The 19,340-nt window shown below is 36.5% G+C and overlaps 2 protein-coding genes across 3 annotated transcripts; one reads left to right on the top strand and one right to left on the bottom strand.

Moving 5' to 3' along the window:
- Positions 1 to 358: 358 nt before the first annotated feature.
- LOC111776950 (putative WRKY transcription factor 15) lies at positions 359 to 2,324 on the bottom strand. Of its 2 annotated transcripts, none has more exons than XM_023656371.2 (3): positions 1,682 to 2,324; positions 807 to 935; positions 359 to 728 (listed from the first exon to the last, which is right to left on the bottom strand). In XM_023656371.2, exons 1-3 carry the CDS (start codon positions 2,242 to 2,244, stop codon positions 569 to 571), a joined length of 852 nt encoding a protein of 283 aa, XP_023512139.1. In that variant the 5' UTR covers positions 2,245 to 2,324; the 3' UTR covers positions 359 to 568. The 2 variants fall into 2 exon arrangements, with proteins under 2 accessions (XP_023512139.1, XP_023512140.1); XM_023656372.2 differs by having other exon boundaries at positions 807 to 932; positions 1,682 to 2,321.
- Positions 2,325 to 13,475: 11,151 nt separating this feature from the next.
- On the top strand, positions 13,476 to 15,391 carry LOC111777818 (F-box protein SKIP2). Its single transcript, XM_023657538.2, has one exon. The coding sequence runs from the start codon at positions 13,687 to 13,689 to the stop codon at positions 15,286 to 15,288; it is 1,602 nt and encodes a 533-aa protein (XP_023513306.2). The 5' UTR covers positions 13,476 to 13,686; the 3' UTR covers positions 15,289 to 15,391.
- The last annotated feature ends 3,949 nt before the right edge of the window (positions 15,392 to 19,340 follow it).

Raw genomic sequence — 19,340 nt, 5'->3', positions numbered from 1 at the left:
TTCTCAAGTTAATAACTACGATATCTTTATCCACTATAGGCTAATAACTTCTTTTACTAAGACAAACTTATTAACTCACATTATCCACATCACTTCTTATCGACATAAGACTATATTAGTATATAAAAAACGAGTAACAAGCTCGAGACATAACTATCAAACCCCTCGACAAGTCATCGGTGAGACTAGCTTTTCTCCTCTTGCCACCATTCTTGACTTTGCTGCTGGCCTACAACCCTTGTTCTTCATCTTTCGTCTCAAGTTTTCTGCATTCAAACTAAAGAAAATGGAAGCCCCACAACTTTCCTAAAGGCACCATAATGTAATACTCAGCAAATCAAATCAAAATCAAATCAAATCAGATCAAATCCATTATCTTCCTCATATCTTTTACTTTAAAATATCCACTAAAACTCCAACTTTTTTGTGTTCTTTGTTCTTTGGAGAGTTCCCCACATATGTTTACATGAAAAACAACAAAGAACAAAGATCTAAGATACCAATTCCTATTTTTTCTGTATGAATCAAAAGAAACCAGACAGATTCTTCGCTGTTCTTTGGTTTTTTTTCACCAAGATTCGAGTATAAGACTTGAGGCCTCTGCAACAGATTGTGAGTGATTATGGTCGCCTTCGTATGTCACTATTAACATAGTTGGATCATCTGAGGCTCTCTCAACGTGCTTTCTTGCTGGACATCCTCTTAAACTGCTACACTTATAATAGCCTCTGCATATTACAAATCTCCCATTATAACTCACCGAAAGCTTCATGATTTCTATTAACTTTGAGGAATTTAACCATTACCTTGGATATGGAGAACCCTTTATTGGCTTCTGTCCATACTTCCTCCATGAATAATCATCCGGAGGAATATCAGCGTTCTTTGAGCTTATGGCTGGCACTCTCACCACCCTTTTTAACCTCATTTTTCTGCTATTCATTCAAATCAAACACATGGGTTTTGTTTGTTTAGTTCATATTCATTGAAAAGACTAGAGAAATGCTTCAATTCCCACAAAAAAAAATCAGAGCCGAAATTGTAAAAAGCTGAGCAAATTGTTGAGGATGGTTGGGAGAGAGTCTCACGTTCATTATAGATTTCTAAGCAAGGAATAGAACTCCTAAGGCCTTTTGGAGAGTGCAAAGCAAAACTACGAGAGCTTATACTCAAAGAGAACAATATTATACCATTGTGGAGAGTTGTTATTCCTAACATGCCATCAGAGTCATAGAATCCTCAAATGTCAAACAAAGAAGGTATGAGTCTCGAAGATGTAATCAAAAGTGACAAGTGTTGAACAAAATGTGTACTTTGTTCGAGAACTCCAGAGAAGGAGTCGAGCCTTGAACTCATTTTCCTATCGTTCAGTAGGAGATCCCTGATTGTTTGTGGCTGGAAAATGATGACCTCTTGCTAGATCAAGGAGGAGGCTGGCTATTCGAGGGCTCCTTCGGTCTCAGAAGAGGCTCTATAGTGTACTTTGTTCGAAGGGAGGATTGTTGGAAGGTAGTCACAACTAATTTAGCTAATTTAGAGAATGATCCGATCCGGTAAGTCCAAAGCAAATCCCGATTGCTTATGTTCAAAGAGAACACTATCATACCCATTCCCACAAAAGATCAGAGCCCAAATCGTCAAAAACTCGAAGCTACTAAGAACAAGAAAGATTTTGAGGTACCTCTTCTTAGAGCAGTGGCAACGACCACCGGAGGATACAGAGCACTTCCCGGAGCCCAAATTCTCAGACCCGCACTTCCTCTTGACACCAGAAGAAGCTCTGGAAAGATCGGTAATCTGAAAAGAAGAGGAAGAGGGTTCGTGTTGGAGGCTAATTCCAGAGTCGGCACCAGGAATCGAGGTCAAAAACGAGCCATTTGGAGCAGAGGAGTACGAGAAATTGATGGTGGTGGCGGATTCGAGGCGCTCAACGGGCGGAGGGATTTGTTGAATGGGTGTGGCGTTGTAGATTTTAGAGGAATCCAAAGGGGCTCGACGGAATCGAGCATGGCCAGTTCTGGGTGAGCGGCCGAGGAGAGAAATGGCCTTTTTGAAGTGGGAGACGGCGGAGTTAGCGACGGCTTGGCAATCGGAGTCGAGATTTGAAGGATGAGAGTGAGAGAGTAATGTGATGAGGTTTTTGAGGGTGTGGAGGCCGGTGGCGGCTTCTTGGACGGCGGAGTCTTGGTCCATAGAGGCGGAGAGTTGGGTGTTTGTGCAGGCTGAGAGGAGCTCCACCGCCATCGATGGAGGTGGGAAATGGGTCAAAAGGTGAATTGGGAATTGGGAAGTGATTTAGTTGAAGTAGGCATTGATATAAACAAAAAGAAAAGGGGAAAGTGTTAAAAAGCAACAATGGAGTCATCCTGTGTGTGTTGTCGTTTCATTGACCATTGGTATGCAACCCATGAGTGATGGGTCCCTCTCTACTAATTTCTTTTTTATAATTCTTTCTTGAAGAACTACTTTTGTGGAAGAGGGTATTGGGTAGTTTTGTTTATTTGAATTAGGTTTGAATGGACAGTTCATACGAGAAATTATTCAAGTAGCTTCAACGTTATCGCTCCAGTTTTGGAATGGGTTGAACAAATTTCGATCGAATAATTGTTCGGTGGTTCAGTCATAAGAACTTCAAACTTCAACGCGTTTAATTTGGAGCAATTTTATATTATGTGACTTCTTGTGATTTTTTTCTAGGATGAGTGTGAGGCCATTAGGTGCCAAATCTAGATTTCGAATTCTGAGCATGAGGGATTACAAATGGTATTAGAGTGGTCGGAGAAGTATATGAATGAACTGCGATATTTCTAAGATGGATGTGAGGCTGTTAGGTGGCAAATCTACAAATGGTAATAGAGCGGTGTAGAGAAAAATATGAATGATTTTTTTTGGATGCATGTGAGTCAATCAAGTCCCAAATTTAGATTTCAAATCCTAGGCATGAGGCGTTACAAATAGTATTAGAGTGGTACGGGGAAATAGAGACTACATTCGAATGAGAGCAAGAGAAAATTGAAACTTACTATATGTAACAATCTAAGCCTGCTATTAGTAGATATTGTTTGTTTTTGCTTATTATGGATCGCGTCAGCCTCACGATTTTAAAATGCATTTAGGTTTCTGCACAAAAAATGTTTTGTTTCCCTCTCCAACTAATGTGATATCTCACAAACCACTCCCCTTGTGGGCCTAGCGTCCTCGTTGGCACACTGTACAGTGTCTGATTTTGATATCATTTGTAATAGTTTAAGCTCACCGCCAGTAGATATTGTCCGCTTTGGCTCGTTACGTATTGTCGTCAATTTCATTATTTTAAAACATGTCTACTAGAGAGAGGTTTCCAAACACTTATAAGGAATGCTTCGTTCTCCCTCCAACCAATGTGAGATCTCACAATTCACCCTCTTGGGGGCCTAGTGTCCTCGCTGGCACACCGTCTGGTGTCTGGTTTTGATATCATTTGTAACAGACCAAACTCACTGCTAGTAGATATTGTCCGCTTTGGCCTGTTACGTATCATCGTCAGTTTCACTGTTTTAAAACACGTTTACTAGAGAGAGGTTTCCACACACTTGTAAGGAATGCTTCATTCCCCCTTCAACCAATGTGAGATCTCACAATCCACCCCCTTGGGGGCCTAGCGTCCTAGCTACGCACACAGTCCAGTATCTTGCTCTGATATCATTCGTAGTAGCTCGAGTTCACTACTGGTAGATATTGTTCGCTTTGACTCGTTACATATCACCGTCAGCCTCACTATTTTAAAGCGCGACTACTAGAAAGAAGTTCCCCCACCCTTATAAGAAATGCTTCGTTTCCCTTTCCAACCAATGTGAAATCTCACACTACCTTACCAACACCTATATTATTACTAAACGAGTGACCATAGCAATTCGAGGGAGGGAAAAAGATGAGAGAGAGTCGCAATCCAAGCAAAGGGCAGTCGATAAACTAACCCTAGTTGTCCATCGACCACTCAACACATTTAACAACCATTAAAGTCTTAAATTTTCCTTCAACCTTAATTCGAGAGCCTAACGAACTCGGATCAACTTAAATTGATTATATCAATGTTAAATTTATAACTTAAATAAAAGAACAACAACTATCATTTATCCTTATCAAAAGTCAAGGCGTTACCATTTTAGCGTGGGACTTGAGAGGATTAGCCATTTTGCGATTCCTCGAATTTATGTCAGAATATTCTAATTAAATGCCCGTACCCTCCGTTAGGTTATATATCCCTATCATTATAAAAGATAATATTTTATACATACTCTAGTTTTTAATATAATACATAAAATAATAATAACAAGGGAAGAAATGTTTAATATAATACATACTCTAGGTTTCCACACCCTTATAAAAAATGTTTCGTTTCCCTCTGCAACCAATGTGAGATCTCACAATCCACCCCCTTGAGTTCATAGTGTCATGGTCCTACTTTACCAAGCATCCTTGCTGGCACATTGTTCAATGTCTAGCATGATATCATTTGTAACAGCCCATGCTGACCGCTAGTAGATATTGTTCCCTTTGGCTCTTTGTGTATTGGTGTCAGTCTCACTGTTTTAAAACACATCTACTAGGGAGAGGTTTCCACGCTCTTATAAGAAATGCTTCTTCCCCTCTCCAACCAATGCGAGATCTCACAATCTAAGCTCCCTTGTTGGCACACCGTCTGATGTTTGACTCCGACATCATTTGTAACAACCCAAGCTCACCGCTAATAGATATTGTCTATTTTGACCCGTTATGTATCGCCATCAACCTCACCTTTTTTAAAACGGGTCTACTAGGAAGAGGTTTTCACACATTTATATGAAATGATTCTATAATAACCAAAAAAATCAGGAAAAAAAAAAAAAAAAACTTTGTTCCACATCGCTAAAGCTTAGAAGTGGGGAGTTGGCCTCCACTATAAAACGGAGGTCCTCACTTCATTTTATCATCCCAATTGAATAGATCGAGCTAGATAGGATTAGCCATTTTGCGATTCTTGGAATTTATATCTGAACATTCTAATTAAACTCTCGTAACCTCCATTAAGTTATATATCTCTCTCATTACAAAAGACGATACAAATGTTTTCGAACAAAAACAGTAACGATCATTATATTTTATACATGCTCTAGTTTTTAATATAATACATAAAATAATAATAACAAGTGAAGTAACACTATTTTTCTTGTTGGGAGAAATACCATAGCTTAAAAAAAATGTGACTTTAGAATATGATTAGGTCAAAATATTGGAGTTTTCTTCCAATCGTCTCATGAACGGCAAATGAAAAATAATTTTAGAATAAGTTGAGGGAAGCCGGCATAATAATAATCCCTTTGACTTTTAATAATAATCCCTTTGACTTTTCTCTTCAATTATTCCACATTTTCCTATTATACTATGTTATTAAATGTCTTTCTAGAAACACTTTAATTAATTCAATTATGTTAGGCAAACATTAATTTATCTATGTCACATGGTCCTAACAACTTGAATTTCAATAAATAAAATGGTTGGTTTCGTGAAAAAAATGCAATATGTTTAATTTTGAAACTCATATGATTAAGTTGTTAGATGAACACCGATTCTCTACAATGATATTAATTTGTCCACTTTGAGCATAAGTTCTCATGACTTTGTTTTGGGCTTCTCCAAAAGGCCTCATGCCAATAGAGATAGTATTTATTGATTATAAACCCATGATCATTCTCTAAATTAGCCGATGTGGGACTTTCGTCCAACGCCTCCCCTCGAACAAAGTACGCCTCCCCTTAATCGAGGCTCGACTCCTTTTCTTTTGGAGTCCTTTGTTCGACATTTGAGGATTCTATTGACATGGCTAAGTTTAGGGCATGACTCTGATACCATGTTAAGAATGAAACTCTGATACCATTAGTAACGGCCCAGACCCACCGTTAACAGATATTGTCCTCTTTGGGCTTTCCCTTTCGGGCTTCACCTTAAGGCTTTAAAACTCGTATTTAAGGAAAGGTTTCCACACCTTTACACCTCATGTCTACTCCCTTTGGGAAATAGTGAGAAGACTGACACATCGTTTGGTGTCTGGCTCTGATACCATGTTAGATTAACGAACACTGATTCTCTCCATTGGTATGAGGCCTTTTGGAGAAGCCCAAAGCAAAACCATGAGAGCTTATACTCAAAAGTGGGTAATATCATACCATTGTGGAGAATCGGTGTTCATCTAACATAAGTCACTGAATTGTATAGTTAGTGACTATCAATTATTTTAAACACTTTTTAACTACCAATTGAAGTTTTTCCAAATTTGAAAATGATAATAAAAAAATAAATTTGAAATAAAAATATTTAAAACAAAAACATTAAAAATATAGATTCTAATAAAATGAAAGAGTTAAGTATTTATAAACATAGTTGGTAATAATTGATATTTTATTTTTGACAAATAGAAAAAGAAAATATTATAATCGAGTGGGACCTTATGAATATTCATTTTCTAATGAAAAACTATGTTTTAATTGGTCAAACTTTGAACGTTCTAAATGATTTACACACGAAAGAGACAAAGATTTCGTCCAAATCAATGGAGTAGTTGGATACGACGTCTATAATTTTATAAAAATATTGATGGAATTATAACGTCGATATAAATTTCATGAAAATTAATTGAATTACTCGATGAAACTTTGGTTACAATAGTTTATTTAAACTATAATCGACTTTTTTTTTAATCACCGTATCTAAAAATACATAAAAGATATACCAAGAGTGACCTCTCTATAAATGATATAATGTGAGTGTTGCGCATTTAATGGTCGTTATATTTGAAAATAGTCTTGGTAAATGGGTCAAAGGGTTGAAGTTAATTGTCAAATTGATTTCGTCTTTTGTGAGATTTAAGGAGACCGGGATTAAATCATGACCACCAATTTCTTTGTGGACATTTGAAGATTTGAAATTTCTTTTGTCGGAGACTATAAATACCCCTAATTATTATGTAAAAAGATATTTTGAATCAATAAAATTGAAATCTCAAAGTGAGACTTTTATTTTTAGAAAGGAGAGCATCATCTATGCCATTTCTTTGTGTAGATTAGATCTGAATCATTCAATTAAGCCTTGATCAAGTTTGATGTGGGTGACTCAATTTAGAACAAGGTTCCAAATTTTGATGCTAGATCTTAAGAGGAAATCTAATTCTAGCATTATCTCTTGGTTGATTCGAATTTTGTATGAGGAGGTATTAATTTCTTTGACTCAAGGGTTCTTGATTCAACAAAAGCTTGGATCGTTGCCTTATCACCATCTCTAGGTTCATCACTTGGTGGATCAAAGTTCTACATCACCTTCATCCGTAATTTTAGTAGGAAAGTATGGATTTCTTTCTTGAAACACATTTCAGATGTGTTTGCCACCTTCAAGAAGGGGAAAGGTGAAGTTGAAAATCAAATCGACTTAAAGATCAAATGTTTCAGGACCATCAATAAAGGAGAGTATGACAAGTCAGAATTCAAACCATTTTGTGTCGTTGAGAAAATTAGATTAACGAGGGCAGTTCCCAATAAGGCAAGACAAAATAATGTTGCTGAAAGGATGAATAAATCATTGAATGAGCGGGAAAGAAGTATGAGGATTCATTGTGGATTGCTAAAGACATTTTGGGCTGATACTGTAAATACAACAACCTACTTGATCGATAGTGACCTGTCAGCACCATTGGAATTTAAGTTGCGAGAAGAGGCATGGACAGGAAAAGAGCTCAAGTACTCCCACTTGAAAACTTTTGGTTGCATTGCGTATGTTCATGTTGATTCAAAGAAGAGAGATAAACTTGACGCTAAGGCTATGAAGTGCTACTTCATAGGAAATGGTTATGACATGTTTGTGTATGAATTTTAGGATGAAAAAGTAGAAGAATCCTGAGACATTGTGACGTAACTTTTGATGAAAATGTCTTGTACAAGGACAAAGAGAAGAAAGGTTCTGAGACAACGAAGCAAGTGAGAATTGAGCTTGAGTTACGGAAAAATTCACCTAGTAACGTTGTAGAATATACTCAAGAAATTCTTGAGATTGTTGCTGAGAAACCAGAGGTGAAAAAAGTGACATCTAAGCAGGTGTTGAGAAGATCATCCAAAACCATAAGGGTACCATATAGGTATTCACCTTCATTACACTATATGTTGTTGATTGATGAAGGGAAACCAGAGTCCTTTGATGAGACTCAATAGTTGGAGGATACAACTAGGTAGGAACAAGTCATGGATGATCGGATGAGTTGGATGTCTAGGCTTCACAATTGTGTTGCTCTTTCATCTATTGAGGTTGAGTACGTGGCAATAGCTGAAGTTGGAAAGAAGATGATATAGATGACAAACTATCTACAAGTATTAGACAAGAAGTAGTGCAAGAAGATTCTGGTACCAATTGTCAGAGTTTCATACAGTTGGTGAAGAACCCGATTTATCATTCAAAGATAAAAGTCAGAAGACGATGCTATTTCACTCATAGGTTAGTGGAAAAAGTGATGTGTTTGGAGAAGATAGAGAGTGCAAAGAATCTAGCATACATGTTAACAAATGTGTTGATGTTGGAAAATTGAGGTTGTGTGTAAAGTCTTAATTTGTTTGGTGCAGTGAAAATAGTGAAAATATTGATGATTATTTGAAAATAAAATTTTTGGTGGACTAGATCACTATTAAAGCGGGAGAATTGTTAGTTTATGGACCCTACTTTTTATTTATAGCTTACTCGATAATAAACAACTTTAGTATACAACTATGTATAGTAAATGATTATATCTAGTAAAGTTGGTAGATAGTTACGTAGAGTAGATGTCTATATATGGTAAATTGAACTATATATATATACCCTTATGCAGTACTTTAAAGATGTACATCATATGTATTTTTTTTATTACTATACATACTTAAAGTTATTAATATAAACCTTTAAGATAAATTCTCATCCAAATTGTCCAATTAGGAGAGCCGCAGTAGGAAAATAGACTGTTATGATAGGTCCCATTCATGAAATTGTATGTGTTTGCATTTAACCCCAATAGTGGGGTCACTTACTGAGTATTTCTTAAAATATCAAGCCACGTGCTACTTCTATTTTAGGTAAAGGCAAGATATTTTTGTACGACTGACGACGACATCACAATTCGAGACCATAACACATGCATAGGGTAGATACATTTATCTTCTTAGACTAGAATAGGATGTTTTTAATTTAACGCTTATTTATTTTATTTAAGATTCCGTTGTGTCATTTTAAAGATGTTTTTGAACACGTAAGTCTATAGTAGTGTTTTAAGATAAGTTTATGTTTTATGAAAAGTTTAAATGAAGTATTTCTACCTTCAATATTCATGATATGTAGCGACCTTAGATTAAGTAGAAAATTTAAGATCGTTATAAGGAGCGTGCGAAACCTAATTCGAATAAAATAAATGCAAGAAAACTGAGTGCAGGCAAGGTACCTGTCACAATGGTGTCGGAATCCTCCACCCTCTTGGTCATGTGGAATGTGTCATTTTCCTACGCTACGCATATCCCCTCTTGGTTCCTTTAATTTGACATAAGGGTCGGTTGAATTTTTTGTTCTTCTTGTGTCGACAATCTGCTACTCTGTGACCATCTGTCTGCAACCAAAACAAGCACTTGATCTGACCATACACTACTTGTCATGTCTCTTCACACATTGCATGGTTTTGTGTTGGCTGCCTATCAATATGTCCCAGCCACGCTAACTATGAAGATATGTGGAAAGGTCAGTTGAACTTCCTCTTGTTCTTAGAGCTTCCTTGTCATCTAGACTCTCCAAGTGCTTGTTGGATACACACTTCCATAAGGTTAAACATAATCGATTAGCGTTATTGTTGCCACCATTCCTTGAATCTCCCTTCTAAGTAGTATGATGAATCAATAAGTCCTCTTCGCATACGTACATATTAGCCTTAGAGGCGAATCGAGACAATGAGGTAAACTTGAGGTCATATTCTTCCATTGTCTTGTCCCCTTGCCTCAAGTTCAAAATGGTAGTCTAATTTTGGTACTAAGTCATGATGAGGTAATACTTGTGATAGAAGAATTCTTTGAGTTGAAGTTAGGTGATCGACCCATCACTACCACCAAGTCCTGTTCATTCGATTTCCACTGGAAGTGGCCATTTTTCTTAGTATACATATAAGTGGTATTTTTGCTCGTCTCGACAATTCATGAACTCAAACATTGTATCCATCAACTCGACCAATGCTTCAATCGCGATCGGGTCCATTGATCGCCCATCAAATACTAGTATGTCGTACTTTTTGAAGCTTCATAAGTATTTGGATTCCTTTTTGTTTTGACCTCCTTGCCATAATCTACCATTAGCCAACAGATCATGTTACTCATTACTCGTGTATATTGAGGGACATCACTATCTCATGACTTATCAATGTAACTCAAAATATTTATTTTAATGACATTTTTTTTTATGATTCGAGTCATAAACTTCTATGAAACTAACGCAAAATAAAAGACTTGATAATTTTCAAAATTGTTTTAAGAAGCTTAAGTGGAAGAAAATATTTTCCAAAATAAAAGTATATATATATAGTTTGGTTCCAAAAATAATTTACGAGAGTTCGTTTACAAAAGAAGCATAACGTAAAATAACATATACATAACTAAAACACATTGAAAAATAAAGGTATGAATCAGATCTACTAGGCCCCTAAGCTGCACAGCTTTAGAACACTCTCACCATTGATCATTGGTTCGAGTTCTATCTTATAAAAAAAAGTAGCATGAGTGAATATAACAATAGTCTGTAGCAAGTAACCTATTTATGTCTCTAAATCAATCTTATCATGTAGCTAAATACCTCATATTTGGGTCATGGGCTATGGGAGGATAACCACTCGGTTTTAGGTTTTGAACCCTTTAATTCTTGGTTAGTAGTTTTAGGTTTTGAACCCTCGTTTCTCATGTGTTAGACCCTATCCAGGTCCTTACTGTTACATTGAATCTAGTAATTACTATTACATTGAATCTAGTCCCTTAGCTTCTCATGGTCTAGTCAGGTATCTCAACATGTCATGATATGTCTCATCTTTGACTGCTCAAAGTGCATCATAGGGTAAGATTCTCTATATGATCTTGAGGTGAATTGGTTAGCTCTTTACTGTACCTTGTATCGTATACCTACCTATCTTAAATCTGTGAGTTTTGTGTTGGTTCAAACTAGTGGTCTACAAGGACAAGTTCACTACTAGCTCATAGACATAATAATGTCATAATAAGTTTGGAGGGAAAGACTCTCGTGCCTTCCAACTATTGGACACTCAGGTGAACTTGTTAAGAATGATGCTCTGGTATCATGCTAAGAATGAGAAACGTAAGTGAGATTGAAAGTCCAATTTTCATTAATGTTATATAAATATAATACAAGCTGCAAACTAAATCTTAAAAAAGAAAAATATTCTACTAACCAAATCCCAAAAATAAGATAAAATATATCAAATATATTGTTAACCAAATCCTGAAAATAAGGAAAAAAAATCATAACTATATAAAATATATTCCAATACTCTTTACTCCATTCAGGTTGGAGTTCAAGTTGGAGAGTAGAGGTCAATAATACCCGGCTTATCTTTCAGAAAATCAAATTGTTGTATTCCTAATAGTGAAAATATCTGTCTTCCCAATGGAGAAAATACATGTAAATATCTGTCTTCGAATAGTGAAATATGTGTAAAGTTAACTCTAAATAAGTATTTGCTAATGATATGGACACGTTGGTTTGCTTTTTAGATTTCCAATAAATAAATGAATTTTCGAGAAGATGCAAAACTTGAAATATTGGTTTGTTTTTTTAGACTTCCAAGAAATAATTGAATTTATTATTAAGATACAAAACTCAGATGATTTGTACACGCTGGTTTGCTTTTTTGAACTTTCAAGAAATTATTGAATTTTCATAAATATGCACGTCTTTCATTGGTTTGCTTTTTAGAGTTTCATGAAATTATTGAATTTCCGAAAAAGATGCAAAACTCAAAAATAAACCGTCTTTGATGTATCTCATAACTTGAAGAACTGCTTCTTGGTTCATGCATAAATGCTTTATTTCAGGGTTGGTAATTTGTGTCATTTAATTTGATTGGAACAAAGTGAATATCATGATCTTCTTGGTTCATACATAACTGATTTAGTTTTTAAAAAGTGAATATCTGAATTGTTAATGTAATAAGAATGTGTTAAATCAACGTCTAAAATTTTGAAGCTGGATTTAGCTCGTTCCACCAAAAAGGATAAGATGTGTTAAATCAACATCTGAAACTTTGAAGCTAGATTTGGCTGGTCCCCCAAAAAGTAAAATTTGATATTTAAAAATAACAAGATCGATTGTTCCCCTTGAATAAGTTGAGAGATTTATGCGCATGGGTACTCTAAACATCTAAGTTCTTGATTTTATTGATGAGAGGAAAAAGATTGATGATTTACGGTGGTTAATCAAAGATCACTATATAGTCCAAAAATTAAAACTTTTGAGATGTGGGCTTAAAAGGATGATATATCTTGGTGATCCAAATTTATCTGTCGTCCTCTATTCCATCTCTATCACTTTTCTTTTGTTCTTCGTATTCTCCTACTCTAATACCATGTTAAGAATGAGAATGAAAAAAAAAAAAAATCATAATTATATAAAATATGTTCCAATAGAACTCTTGCGGGGTGGACAAGTTCATGACCATGAAATAGTTGGAGATTCCTTGATCATTCTAAAAATATGATAAAATTTACCTAATTTAAAATCAAACAACACCGCTTTTTAAAGAAAAAAATCAAAATAAAATACAAACGGGGTGTTAATTTAGAGACAAAACGAGGACTAGGGAAAAAGAAAAAAAAAAAAATTAAAGGACCTCCGTAGTATTGATGCACTGGGAGTAAAGACCTAAGTGTTTTAGGTTCATATGAGAGTAAAGTGATGTCGTTTAGCCCTAATCTAAAATGCACTTCAACACTATTTAGCCATCTAAATCTTAAGTGTTTTGGGTTCATTTCTAGCTATCTTACTTTTGTCATCTAATGGTATTAGGCACCTTTTTAAGACACTTAGATTGCCAAAATTTAGACTTAGAGATACTCATTTATAGCTCGTTTTTGGCATAAAAGGTTAATTGGGTTCATTTTTTGTTTTCGATTCTTTATTTATATATAAACGCTCAAAACAAAAAAAGAGATTGGACTGGGTAGTTGGGAGGAATAAAATTTTGAATTCAATAGTTGTGTTGTAGACATATAATAAATCAGAAAATGAAAGACTTTAAATCCATGGGAAGATTCACAAAGTTGTTATTAATATGTTTTTGTCAATGGTCTAAGTAAGCAAAGGCGTCTTTGCAAGACCAAGTCCTCCTTCTCACTTTGCCCTCTTTTTTCTCCTCTTTTAATTGGTCCGCTCAGATTCCTCACTTCCATTAGTTTTTGTTTGTGACTTTTGCTTCTCGGCGCCTAATCGAAGGCCACAGGACACGCATTCCCTTTTGACGGGGCATCGCCACCGCTACTTCTTAATCGAACCCCACTTTCCCCCTTTATATTATTTTTCTCTTTCCCACAATACCCAAGATCGAAATCCCTCCTTTATCTTCCCCTCATCTGTGTAATCGTCTCCTTCTTTGCTGTTTACAAACCCTATTCTCTGATGGGTCAATTCTATTCCTCGCCGGAAACCTCTCTACAGCTTCGTGACCATCAACAATGGCCGCCTGGTTCTCAAGTGGGTGCACTCTCTTCTTCCCCTTTGGTCCTTCCCTCGATGGATGAGGGTTTGTTGAATTTCGTGGACTTTACTTTTCCTCTTCCTGATGAATGTTTGGCCTCTATTTTTCGATTCCTCAACTCTGGTGACCGGAAAAGCTGTTCGTTGGTATGTAAGCGGTGGTTTCAGGTGGAGGGTGAGAGCCGACATCGTCTGTCTCTTAATGCTCAAGATGAGATTCTCCCATTTCTTCCCTCTCTATTCGCTCGATTTGACTCTGTTAAGAAGCTCTCTCTTCGATGCAACCGGAAAATCTCTCGAATCAACGACGACGCCTTGATTCTTGTCTCAATCCGTTGCCGGAGTCTGACCCGCATCAAACTCTCCGGCCGATTTCAACTCACGGATATGGGTATTGCCACTTTTGCTTCCAATTGCAAAACCCTTAAGAAATTTTCCTGTAGCTCATGTGCTTTAGGGGCGAATTCCATTAACGCCCTCCTCAAGAACAGCAGCACTCTCGAGGAATTGTCCTTGAAGGGTCTCCGCGGCGTCATCGCTGGTACTGAACCGATCGTGCCCGGCGTAGCAGCGGCATCTCTGAAATCGATTCTGCTAAAGGATCTCGTTGATGGGTTGAGCTTAACTCCCCTTATAATGGGTTCTAAAAACCTCAAAGCTTTGAAGATCATCCGCTGCCAGGGGAATTGGGATGAACTCTTCCAGTTCTTTGGCCATGGAAATGCCATGGCCAGCTTGATCGAAGTTCATATTGAGAGGATCCAGGTGAGTGATTGTGGAGTTTCAGCCATTTCTAACTGTTTAAACTTAGAGATATTGCATCTTATCAAAGTCTGGGATTGTTCAAATTTTGGGCTTGCTTCTATTGCTGAACACTGTAAGAGATTAAGGAAGCTCCACATTGATGGGTGGAGAATCAATAGAATAGGAGATGAGGGGCTTATAGCCATAGCTAAACAATGCCTTGATTTACAAGAGCTTGTTCTAATTGGTGTAAACCCAACTTGTTTGTCTCTGTCACTGTTGGCTTCAAACTGTGTGAATCTGGAGAGATTGGCTCTGTGTGGGAGTAGAGTAGGCGATGAAGAGATCGCCTGCATTGCAGCCAAATGCAAATCATTGAAGAAGCTTTGCATCAAAGGCTGCCCAATTTCAAACATTGGGATTGAATCACTAGCTTGGGGGTGTCCCAATTTGGCTAAGATTAAGGTGAAGAAGTGCAGAGGGGTGACTGGTGAGATCAAGGAGTGGCTTGTGGAGAAGAGGACATCATTGAGTGTGAATTGGGACGTCGAGGAGATCGATCACTTGGACGCTAGTAGTAGCGATGCTGGGAGTGGTCAGGAGGTCGCTGTCCTGGAGACGAGGCTGGTGGAGACCGGGGGTGAAGCTCCGGTTGTCGGGGACCGGTGGTTGACGATTTTGAAGACGACGTTGAGCGGGCTGAGTGGGAGGAGCTTGATGGCTTGCACATTTGGGAGATGGCCTAATAGTCCTAATGGTTCAAACAGTAGGAGTATATGAAATGATATGATGTTTATAAGAAATGGAATGTTGTATGGTTTTGTAAGGGATGATTGATGTGTGGAGACAGTACATATCTCTTGGATTTGTGGTTTTGGATACACTTAGCTGATTCCAATATTTCAATTTTATTTATTTGAGAATATAAACTAAATTTTTTATAACATAATTATTTTTTTTTTAATTAATTTAACCTAATTAAATATAATTTTTTTTTTTTTGACTTTCTTACGCATGTGTTTTCTTCTATTAAAAATATCTCTTAAATAATATCATATTTAAGAACTATTTACATTTAAAAAGGTAACAACAAATATCGATTTTGAATACTTCAATTTGGGGGCGTTGAATTGGGTTTTATTATTAGGTTCGTGTTTCGGGCATTTAGTTTTGGAGTCGTAGGTTAAGAAGTTAGTATTTGGATTGCTGATTTGTGCTCAAGTGAGTTACGAAGTAGAAGTTTACGAAGCTAGTGTAACAATCCTAGTTTTCTACTTACCTACCATCGCTACAGTCGCTACTATATGACTGACATAACTTTTTTTTTTTTTTTTTTTTTTTTTTGTGCAAAAACATTCATTTAAAATGACTTCATAAAACAATGTCATGGACTTATACGTTTACGAAAGGATCTTAAAACAACATAAGGGAAATATTCAAAGTAAGTTGAAATAAAACCAAGAAAAATAATAAAAGAATAATGTCTTGTACTAATTTAAGATTTACGAAAATAAATGTACCTACCCTATGTTGGTTCTGATGGTGTTAATATAACACATGCGGAAACAATTTGGATCTTAGGCACTTTTAGAACATCAATTATAGTAAATAACTAGCATGTTTATAAGTATTAAAACTTAATGAGTTTGAATACTAACCTTTTGTAGTTCAAACTTCTTTTTCCTCACGAACCGGTTTCGAACCACCACTAGTGTCTTCTCCACTATCCTCCGACCTTAGAACGGGATTGTGGAATCCGGTGAGTGACTAAACTTGGGAGGGATTTTGTATATATGAAGAGAGTGTTTGTGAGAGGTTTTTCTCAAGGTTTTTCACCAAGAAGAAGACCTTCCATGCACCATAATCACTCTATTTAAAGAGTCATGTTTGCATGTTCATGCAAATTTGAGATCACCAAATTTTGACACTTAAAATTCCACTCAAATGTTTGGGATTATGTGGCAAGCATGCATGTTTGAGTTAACCAAATTTTGACACTCAAAATTCCACTCAAACTTGTGGGGTTTATTTGGCAAACATGCAAGTTTGGTTAAACCAAATTTTGATCCCTCAAAATTCCACTAACATGTATTTTTCCATTAAATGAAGTTGTTGACCTTCTTCATTTTAATTCAACAATTAATTTGAATAATGAATTTCAAATTAAAGTAACATTAAAGGATTAATTAAACTATTTAATTAATATTTAATATTAATTCAAATGCCAATCCCAATCAATTCCGACACATAATTGATTAAGATATTTAAATAAGATTTAAATATCTCAGATACTCTCTTTTTGTTTAATTCGTAAATAAAACAAAAATGCGGTTAAATATATCGTATATATATGTAGCGCATATTCCCTAATTTGAATTCGAACTCACTCGTCACACTGTTCTATGGTTTAGTCCGATATGAGCTAGCAGATGGACCTAATGGACCTATAGATCATGGGCTCCAACGATCCAAGATTAACCGGTTAAACTCATTAACCTTGTTAACCAACATTCGTTAACTACTAGGACACTCCACTATAGTCTAGTAGTGTTGAGTTATGGAGTCTGCTCCCTGTATTTATAGCTTGGTCAATGGCTATATCCGGTAAAGCTATATTTGGTAAAGCCATATATGGTGAAGCTATATCCGGTAAAGCTATATATGGTACATAGCTATATATAGTAGATGGTTAAATCTGGTAAAGCTATATTTAGTAGACTGAACCATATATATATCCCGTCTAGTAAAGCTTTGAAATGTACTTTTCTATTCTCTGTACTCTCTCTTGTTGTACATACCTGAAGTCATCAATACAAAATCCTTTTAGCCAGAGTTCTCCTTGCAACTTCTCTTTATCCTTCTCTTTGTGTTCATCTAGATCGAGCGTGTGCGTTGTTGTGCGATCCTAACAACTGGTATCGATCCTAACAAGTAGTTGCACTCCCCTCACTATAGATATATTTCTGTCCATTTGATATAACCATGATTAGTAAGTCGATCCTTCACAGGTTGTTCGTAACTAGAGCTGGATCAATTTACCGTTTTACCCCTAAAGTTACTTCTTGTTCCTTATGTCTCACTGATCCTCTAATGAACAATTGGTTTGTGGTCCAACGAGTAAACCGAATCCCTCTCATGCTAATGAGAGGGTGGGGCCCCTTGTTCAAGACCTGGAGTCAGTGCTTAAGGGAACTATCTCTCTTCTATCCCTAAAAGTGGGTAGGAGTGAATTCCATCTTGCACCCCACGTCCCCAGCCATTCACCCAGTCTTACCCCTGAAATGGGAGGCCTATTGAGTCGGCGAACTAGAGCCACTCTCACCCATGCAAATCTAAGGATAATTCCGAATAAACAAGAGTTCATGGTTAGCTCAGGATAAAAACCGAGTTACCTAGGTTATCGAATGAAAAGAAAATCAGTCTCAACAGTAAACGACATTATAAAGTGAGAGTGGTTTTCTTCATGGTCCGATCTTATGCAATACTCATTGCATAGGACGCCCCCACTCACATGTCTCCACATGTACAATTTAGTGATCACATTGTTTATATCATATACAAAAGTGGGCCGCATCCATAGTGTCCCCAGAATAAGGTACTCAGCCTTATCCTTATACTATAGATCATTTTGACTATATATACTTGAACTTGATCCACTCTTATGTCTCTACATATAGTTCAAGTAATCATACTATAGCCAGAGTGTTCTTAGTTTATTGGATTTAGATTAATGATCGTAAAGTTCACTTTATTCAATAACAATCTTTACTGAATAAACAATAATAATAACTTTATTGAAAATAGAATATGTTTTTGTTTACAAACTATGAGTTTTAGGACATAAAACCCAACAGGTTCTATGGTCTTCGATGCAATATCACGGTCAACCGTACAGGGGTGTCTTGTATTTACTGAAATATAAAAGTAACGCATGACTTGTGTATTTTAAGAAATATTCAATAAGTGACTCAACTATGAGGGTTGAGGAATGCAAACACATGCAACATGAATAGGGACCTATCATTTAAAACCATAGTCTCTTAGATGGCTTCTCAAGACAAATTGGATGTGCATTACTTTCCTACACATGACCCACACGTGCAAGTGTGGGCCCACCAAGAGGGCTCGCACAACTCCTGGGCCTGCTTGCCGGGCTACTTGGCTGTAACCGAACGTTCGGAGGTATAACGACCATTGTGCATCATGCCAAGCATGTTGGTCATCTATCCGTACTCATCATAAAATGAGAAGTATCCTAATGCAAGTGAATATATAGTATGCGTGAGGTCCCTATAGTTTTCATCTTAAATCATCCATGCGGCACAATCTCATACATTCCTCACATATTACCCTAGGTGACACACGTGCATAAGCTTCATCATCGTTCATAACATTACTTAGGGATTGTACATAAAAAAACTCCGTATTGTCATACATGCGTATCATGTCATACATTTCATTGCCAAACATATTCATCTCAATAGTGCAACATGACATCTCATACGTACATATCATCATAACATGACATATCATCCTAACGTATCATATTGTTATACATCTCATGTCATCATAACATATCATAACATCATTAACATAGCATAACATATCGTGACAACACATCATATCAAACACATGACATGTACAAGGGCCATCGAACACGTGTCATCATGCATAAGATAATTCTCCCGATCGTATTGATAGTAGGGCCACTTACATGGATGACCTTAACTGAAATTCTATCAGACTCCCAATTAGATTGTTTTCGTCCCTCGAATTCATTCTCACTGATGCCGAGGCTTCACTTATTTTAAATATTCACTTAATTTCTCAAT

The sequence above is a fragment of the Cucurbita pepo genome, chromosome 16, assembly GCF_057944985.1.
Source record: "Cucurbita pepo subsp. pepo isolate OVF chromosome 16, ASM5794498v1, whole genome shotgun sequence".
Lineage (NCBI taxonomy): Eukaryota > Viridiplantae > Streptophyta > Magnoliopsida > Cucurbitales > Cucurbitaceae > Cucurbita > Cucurbita pepo.
Note: the sequence above shows the minus strand (reverse complement) of the source record. Positions and strands in the feature narration are given on the sequence as shown.